At 49.9% G+C, this 8,929-nt stretch overlaps 1 protein-coding gene across 17 annotated transcripts in view; it reads left to right on the plus strand.

Moving 5' to 3' along the window:
* MRTFB (myocardin related transcription factor B) overlaps positions 1-7,060 on the plus strand; it is a 270,940-nt gene extending 263,880 nt beyond the window's left edge. For all 17 annotated transcript variants that reach the window (XM_057315559.1, XM_057315562.1, XM_057315558.1 and 14 more), the window contains one exon: positions 1,498-7,060. In XM_057315559.1, coding sequence (XP_057171542.1) covers positions 1,498-2,030 — 533 coding nt within the window. In that variant the 3' untranslated portion in view covers positions 2,031-7,060. The remainder of the gene's footprint in view (positions 1-1,497) is intronic.
* Positions 7,061-8,929: the final 1,869 nt, after the last annotated feature.

Raw genomic sequence — 8,929 nt, forward strand, 5'->3', positions numbered from 1 at the left:
GTTACCTTGATGAAAGGAGTTTTATTCAGATTTTTAGACATTGGTCAAAATCTCTCCGTTCATAGCAGGTACTATTTGGGTTTGAAGACACAAGGAAATCCTTGATGCTTAACTATAGGTCTACATGTGCAGATAGATTTTTTTTCTAAGAACTACATTGGCCTCGCAAAATAACTTATGATATATCTACGCTATGGAAATAAAAAGACACACATTTCATAGCTTTTTTTTTTTTTTTTTTTTTTGCCAAATCTGGTGAAAGTAAAGACTTTCTAAATGATTAAAGGGAGTAATTTTTACAGCCTAAATTTAGAAATTAAAATGTGACGTCATCAAATAACTCATTTTCTACAAGGAATTTTTTTTTTAATGGCAAAGTATCCAGGGGGTATATTATTTTATTGTGAATTAGTGGCAGTGATATTGAAAGCAGAGATGTAAAGAGTTGATTCTGAGGCTGGTTACCTAGCCCTGTGAGCTCTGAGAACAAGTCTAGAGCTGACTACAGAAAACAACAAGCAAGCAGCTGTACGCAAGAACACGCAGGGAGAGGAATCAGTCCACATGGTCGACACAGTTGACAGTTCACACACAGGAGTCAGAGCGTAAGTGCTTTCACTTCCTTCTGCATCCCAGTCACGGAGTTCCCACAGCTCTTAGCAAATCCATTTCTCCTCCCATATTCGCATAGAAATGGAACCAGTCAGGTACCCATAAGAAAGTAAAAAGAAACTCTCATTCAAATAAACCGATCTAAATGAGCTCTGGCAGCTAGAGGGTGCATTCTTGTTCTCCCTGAGCTAGCAAAGAAAAACACGTAATTAGTGCTTATGAAGACATTTGCCAGATCTTCAAGATTTTAGGTAAACTCAGAAAATGACAAAAAAAGTCAGAAAAATTAGGTAAAGAAGGTCAAAGGAGCCATGTGCTTTAATTCGGGAATAAAAGAAGACAGCATTGTATCTCTTTAGAACTTTATGCAGAACATATATGGCTGGGCACACAGTTCAAGTATAACGATAATAGGAAAAAGCATATAATTAGATCTTTCATGATATTCAGAATGGACTTCGTGTCTGCACACATGGGGGACACACATTTTCACTTTAAGGGTGGCGACCACCATGATGGCCTGTCCACAAGACCCTGCCTGAAGCCTGAAGTAACTGAGAACAAGGACCCAAAGATCAAATACTCAAAACCACTGACTCCTACCTAGTAGCATATAACTGCTTGTAATGCTTACCACTCTTACTAAAAAGGACAGTAAGCGTATCAGGAGGTTATAAGCTTGAATGTTTATTTAACTAAAATGAGCCATTGTCCTCTAGGTTACCGAGAACCATACCTGACCTATAGCATTCTCTTCCCCCCACCCCTACGATGGACTGTGTCTGAGTCCTCGCTAGAGAGTGAAACAACTGTCCTGGTAATTAATAGAAACGTTTAAAGAGTAGTTAATCGTTACTTACTGATCACTTCGATTCTTTTGCACAGAGATTTCCCTCCCTATAAAAGAAGAGCCTTCGCCTATTTCCAAAATGAGACCAGTGACAGCCAGCATCACCACAATGCCGGTCAACACAGTGGTGTCCCGGCCACCACCCCAAGTCCAGATGGCACCACCCATCTCCTTAGAACCCATGAGCAGTTTATCCGCCAGCTTAGAGAACCAGCTAGAAGCTTTCCTGGATGGAACTTTACCTTCAGCCAACGAAATGGCTCCACTACAAAGCAGCACTGAAGACAGAGAGCCCTTCTCTCTGATCGAGGACCTCCAGAATGATCTGCTGAGTCACTCGAGTGTGCTGGATCACTCACACTCCCCCATGGAGACTTCTGAGGCCCAGTTTGCTGCCAGTACCCCCTGTCTGTCCCTGGACCTTTCGGACTCCAACTTGGACAACATGGAGTGGCTGGACATTACCATGCCCAACACGTCAGGACTCACTCCCCTCAGCACAACTGCTCCTAGCATGTTCTCCGCTGACTTCCTAGACCCGCAAGACCTGCCGTTGCCATGGGACTAACATCACAGATTTCTCTTCCGCGTTCATGACGTTTAAGAAGAGGAAGATCATTCTAAGAGGTCGGTTTTTAGAGACAGAGCCATAGTTGCGTTGTTGCAATGACAGTATGTTGTCACAGGAAGAACGGATAGGTGGTCACAGCCTGGAAACCGAGTGTGAAAACATTTCACTGAGCCCGGCAGTGAATTTCTACAATTTAACCTAGTACAGGGCCTTCTGAAAAATCACTGGTCGAAGAAGACTCACCCGTTTCTCCAGACTTCGGCAAAGAACGGATAGATACGGACCTACGGAAGAGTGGCGTGTGCAGGACAGCGACGCGAGGATTCTCTGGTCATCAACTGAACTACATTTACGCCTCTGTGGTCACCTTAAGACCCACATACAAGGCAGACCACGCCACTCCAGCGCGAGTGCCGGTGGCGGGAGGTGCGCGGTCCCTGCATGCGGTTTGTCCTCGAAGTGGCCAGAGCCCAGCCCCGGCGGCAGAGACGGCGGGGGACGCCCGTTCTGAGCCAGCTTCCAGCTGCAGACTTCCACTTCCATTTGGAAACCAACATCGTTTTTCTGTGTTTAGTCTGTGATTTGGGGAATCTTACCGTAGCTTCCCAAATTTAAATTTCAGTGGAAGATCTTTCACCGTCACCAGACAACGTCTCCAAAATACTGTCATAAACCACCCACTGTACGAAGTCCACGTATCTTGAGAACACTGAAAATTCTGTTAGCAACCTTGGGGTTGATTAGATGGATTTTGATGTGTATATTAGACATTTGTATGTACACTCTGACATTGTGATATGTACAGCCTGCAATGGGGTAAGGAATTGGGTATCCAGTGGTCCTACTTGTTTTAATGACTATTTCTAGAGTACTTGAGCCATGTGTATTTCCATATTTAAAGAAATGCTGATTTCAGGTAACCAGATCCATCTCAAAGAACCAAGGAAGGCTTTAGTGTAAAGTATCCTTCTGAGCTGTTGAGTTGCAAAGAGAGGGCAGAGGAGAAGTGTGCCGGGAGCCCCCCGAACGTTCCTGCAGGGGCTCCGGGTGAGAATCTGAGTGGGCTGGCCGCCAGGCCCCAGCTCTGGCCCCCTCTTCTCTGCCGTTTTCCCTGACGGTCATTTTACAGGCTTGTAACTGGATGTCATACCCGAGCTCTCAATAGGTTATCAAGCCGAAGAGGGAAAAACTGGAGGTTTTACTAGTCGTTTTATATAGAAAAGTTATCACACATTTGCTGAGTAGTTTCCTAAGAATTTTCTAAAATGCCAACTATCACAGGACTTACAAAATTATTTCAAGCTAGTCATTTAAGGTCATGACAAAATGTAAATAACTGAAGAAAAAAAAAACAAACCCACCCTGAAATCTTCCCAAAAAGCATGAGGTGTTTGTTCAATAATATTATCCTGCTCTACTCCTCACTCCATGCACACCCAGGGGCAGGTCACTTTCTCTGGGTCCTTAGCTGGCAGTAGTCCCCCAGGGCCTTGTAGGAGCCGACCTGACCCATTATTTGGAAAGAATTTGGGCATCACTGCTGGGTTTGTGCTTTGCCTAAGAGCTGATCTTATTTCAAATCTTTATTTTGGTTTGTAGATTTTACTGCATCTAAGGAAAGTTTGTTTTTCTAGTATTCAGCTGCCCAGAACACTGGAGCCCTCTGCTAACTGGCATTTCCCAGCTTGAGAGACTTCTGAAGGGTTCAGGGCAGAAGCGGTTATGCTCAGTGTGGTCCGAGGGAGCAGTTTGTGTTTAGAAACTGGTAATCCAGCCCCTGGAATCCAGTCACCTGGTTCAGCAGAACACCAAGAGTATGTCATCCCGGGCGGGACGCGCGGCCCAGTCTGTCGCTTCCGGAAGGGCCTGTCTCTGGGGACAGGGCTGATGACTTGGGCAGGTACTTGTCTGGGGGTGGCCTTGGCTGTGGGTTTGTGGCAGGGGCGTCCCTGCTCCACACGTGGGCAGTGAGCACCGCCCTCACTCAGAATGAAATGGCTTAAGTGAGCACCAGATATCAGGGGGACTGTAGAAGGCAGGGGACCGGCTAGCACTGTTGACTCTCACGGACTTTGCTTCCCCCATCCTGAGTTGTGTACCCGGATGGTTTCCTAGCCCTCGGCTCTCCCCGTTGCTTTTTCAAAATAAGGTCTCAAACATGCCACAGGAAGGGTGCTCTCCAAAGATACACGCTTCCGTGCAGACAGTGCCACCCCACTAGCCGGCCTGCCTGCTTTGACTAGGAATTGCTGAAATACCCGCTTCGCACCTGCCTTCAAACCCGGGCTACGGGGCTTCCTCGAAAGGGAAGGCAAGGAGCCTCCCGACGCGAACTCCACCAGCCCCCCACTGGCACCATTCCGCCGGGCCCCCCGTCCTGGCTGGGGCAGCAGGCTGGGCACGTGTGGCATGAGGACCACCGTCCAGGGTCCCAGCTCCGTGTTCGAGGTCGAGGCAGGACACACACGTGTGCAGCAGGTGACGTGACCAAAGACGACGCTGTCATCAAGGCCCCTCTGACCAGACCCGCTGTACACAGGGTCAGCGACGGGAAAGGTGTGCACCACGGAGGACTACCTTTATCATCACGGCCACGAGAGCACAGGGCAGGATGGCTAGGACGCGTGCGTGTAGTGTAGACGTGCGAGTGTGTCCCATCTCTTGCAGAACATCATACCGCCAAGGAAACAAGCAGCTCCTGGCCATGCGCTCTCTCCCGTCCAGCCTGACCTCCCAGAATATTCCTGAAGCACCGCGGCATCAAGCTTGCCTCTCTAGGGTATGCAGGTACCGGCTCACGTCCTCGGGGGCGGGATGAACGGAGAGTCGTGCCAGAGCTCCTCCAGGCTGTGCGAGTCTAGGGCCTGGGGTCCCCGCCTACGTTTCGGCAGCGCGTGTCCAAGGAGCCCCTGCAGCGCATTGGGGGGGGGGGGGCGGGGGGAGGGGGTGCCGGCGCTCTTCCTGGGTTGTGCGATCTACTGTACAGCATTTGCCACATACTTGTACCTAGACAGGTTCTCCTTCCGTGGGATTTCTTGCGCAGATACTCTGTTTTATAGGACTATTTTTATAATACTAGAGAGATCCTATTTAAGTTTCCTTTTTAAAAACTACCCGGTCTGTGATCCACGTAACTGACTGGTTTAGCAAGTGCGATTCCCGAAGGCAGGCTGTGCGGCCCCGCGGGCTGCTGCCAGCTGACAGCTGAGTCACGCCCGAAACTGTGCGGCCAGCGGCCCCGAGTGATGTGCCCGGAGCGCGTCACCCGTTTGGTCACCAGAGTGGACCCAGGCTTCGTCTGCCCTCACCCCCAGATCATTCCAGGCCCCTCGCTTTCTTTGGCGCCCGTTCAGAGTTCCCTCGCTGAAACCGGAGGCGGCGGCTGGCCGAGCAGCTGTCCCCACGAGGGCTGGGACAGTCCCTCTCCCGTCTACAAACAGGCGCGCCCGCACCCCGTCAGGCCCCTGCCGGCCGTCACTTTAGAGAGGGACGGCCCGTTGCTCCAGATTCACACGGAACCCTCCACGCTTTGTCCCCCCTCTCCGCACACACACATCCTGACGCCGGGCCACCAAGCAGCGTACCGAACCGTCCACTGCCCTGGAGGCCACAGGAGGAGCCCCGGTGAGCCAAGCGCGTCAACTGGCAGGTCAGCTCCGCGGAGGAGCACAGCTCACGGGGGCAGGTCTGGGTGCTCGCTGAGCGTCCGACCCGCACTTCGGCGCATCTAAGGGGCCGCCGTCACAACTGGAAAGAGCAGGACGCGGCCCTTCTTTGCCCCAGCTCCCACCCTGCCCCCGCGCGGGTCGGCAGGCCACCCTTTTTATTTGTGAAGTGACTGTGCCTGCAGGACCACAAAGAGGCCCACGTGTACTCCCCCCTGACCCTTCCTTGCAGTATCCGAGAAGTCCCTGCGTCACCGCAGGGCTTCCGACCCACCATCTCGGATTCGAGGCCTGGACGTCAGAAGCTGCACGTGTTTACGAAAGCGCGCTCCTCCCTCCGCTCTAACACATGGCTCTGTGACTCGGGACCGGTCACCCTTCCGTGACAACAGGACGGCAGTCTCAGGCCAAAGGTGCTGTCTGGAATCAACACAGGTCCTTGCCCATCATCGACGCAGCCGGTCACGGTCAACAGAGCTTTGTGCCAACGACTAAGACAAAGCTTTAACCAAGTTCGTAGAATCACCGAGACCCGTAACGATTACCTCTCGACGTTATGCTGTAAGGAAACTTGCTGACTGGGGAGGAGGAGGGAGCATTTAGGAAAGGGTTTAGTATCTACCAAAAGTACTTAACCTCAAGTAACCAATAGTAATGCAAACTTGCTTTAAAAGGAACCAAAGGCATTGCCAAGTTTTTGCCAAAAGGAGGCACTTTTTATTTAAAATTTGAGACTAACGAGATCTCAACAGTCAGTCCCAAAAAAGGTATTATCCATTTAAGGTTATAATTTTCACAAAGATGTAGATATTTCTCTTGTTTTCATGTAAAATAGTATAGATTTGTTTTGTTGGTTTAAGAATAATACATATTCAGTAGTAATAGAGTTTCTTCCTAAGTGCAGATTAGTTTCCTTTTTTCTTGCTTGCAATAGAAACACAGCGTGATAGGTGTTTCTCTTCTTATTTTCATGGTCACATTATGTCTCAGCATCTCACTTTATGAAAACAAGGAGAAAGATACCAACCTACAGAGCCCCGCTTACTAAAGCACTAGCTTAATAAAAAAAATTATGGCAATCGGGGGTCCATTCATGTATTGCCTTTATGTTGTTTTTTAAAAGAAAACCATGATGCCTTTGTATTTGCTGTTTGCACCCCTGAAATCAATTCCGTATCATGTCCGAATGCCATACATTTTGCACATGTACTGTACATAGTGAGGCATACTGTATTTTTATATGTGTGCACATGGATCATCAGATCTTTTGTACATAGTGGCAGTATTGTAGCCAATCGGGAAACGTTTGATATCTCAGCAATTTTGCATTTTTGTGTCTCAAATAAAAAACATTTTGATGTACTACAGTTCTTGCTATGTGGAGGGCGAACCATGCCCTACGGGTCGGGTGGGCCACGGCCGAGCTGGGCGCGGGCACGGGTTTCGGAGGAGACCCCAGCTCACAGCAGCTGGCCACAGACTAAGCCAGTAGCCTCACCAAGGCGAACTCTGTAGCTCACACGTCAAGGGGGCCACCCTCTGCCAAGCCCAGCAACGCGGGATACAAAATAGAAGCGGGGACTGGCTGAACTTGAACATGACTGCATTGACACCAAGGTCATGGTCATTCTCCGACAAGTAGAAGGAAACACTGAAGGGAGGGCGTGATCAAGCCTGGAGGGCACGTCCTCCACTGGCCAGACATGCACACTGTGGGAGCGATAAAGCCCCAGCAAAATTCCCCAGAGACCCAGAGAATCCTTCAATGTAACCGTTTCAGAAAACTATTTCTATGAGGTGTTTTTATCAACCATACAAAAATGGTCTTTAGAATCGGGTATTCTTTTCGTAAAATGGCACTGAATTTTCAATCCAGAAGCCCATAGTTAACAAAGTTCTGAGGACAACAGCATTATATTTTCTACCTCGCTCCAGTGCAGTAAAACAGCCCCGAGTCAACCTGACTGGCAGCCATCCCTTTCCTATCGCTGTCTGACTGCAGCGGCCACACGGGAGAAAAGAGATCACGGGTTACCTACGTACAACAAAATGGTCATTATCGGTGACAGGAGGGACCAAGACAGCAGCCTCAACAGATCAGTAGGCACATGATGTTCCCAAGGGCCTAAAACATTCGTCACCTCACACGTTACCAGCCAGTGTCCCTGCCTGGGGGGGGAGAGAATGCTGTCAAAGGGAGCAGGCAGGGGGCCCCGGCCTCGGAAGAGAGGCCACGGGACAGAGCAGGGGTCTCTAGGGAAGGTGCACGGCCGACATGGCGTGAGCACATGGAAAGGACGTTCCAGGCAGAGGGAACAGGCGGGGCGAGACCAGAGTCAGGAGCGACTGGGGCTGAAGCCCTGCCGTGTGCCCGGGCACAGGCTAGATGCTGGGTGCGGCTGCGGGACACCCTCCGTGCAGAAAGTCTGAGAAACAAGGTCTGCACAGGTAGGGGATAGCCGGGCATTCAAGGAACCCGGGCCCAGAGGGGCCGCAGATTCTTCTGTCGATAATTCGGTTAACCTTTGGGTAACACAAAGCCTTGGAAAGCTTTTCAGATACTGGACACGGCCATCATTCAGCATCTTCATAAGTAGTCGCTCTAGAGTCCAAGTGAACAGCAAATCACTTGTAAACGCAGACACGCCCACGCGCTCCGAGATGCAGGGAAAGGAGCAGGAGCCCGTCCACGCTGCAGACACCAGCACGGAGCCAAGGGAAGACTGACTTCATGACAGACACAAACCACGTGTCCCCGACAGTTTAATGTGGTCACACAGTCCTCTCGGAGGTTTCTCGTCCCCTCATGATGCTTCCCTCTCCCCTCCTTCCACAAATAGCTTAGCTTCTGATAGGTCTGACAGCGGTTCATTTGAACCTACTTTAACTTTCCATGAGAAACCACATCTTGCTACCCTGCCCGTCTTCTCTGTTAATGTTTACAGCAAGTTACTAACATTAAACCCGTACTGTCATTAGACAAAAAACAAAGATGCTCGACGTCTGCAAGTCCCTCTTGTTGCACAGAGGACCGCTGACGATGGTCTGGCAGGCAGTCACCCCAGCGGACTCACCCCTGGGCCACACGTACAGGAGACTCGAAACCATCTAAAATCCAAAGGATAGTACATGGAACTTTCTCCAGAATAGACCATATACTGAGTCACAAAACAGGTCTCAACCAATACGAAAAGACTGAGATTATTCCCTGCATATTCTCGGACCACAATG

Source organism: Ursus arctos, unplaced genomic scaffold, assembly GCF_023065955.2.
Source record: "Ursus arctos isolate Adak ecotype North America unplaced genomic scaffold, UrsArc2.0 scaffold_2, whole genome shotgun sequence".
Classification (NCBI taxonomy): domain Eukaryota; kingdom Metazoa; phylum Chordata; class Mammalia; order Carnivora; family Ursidae; genus Ursus; species Ursus arctos.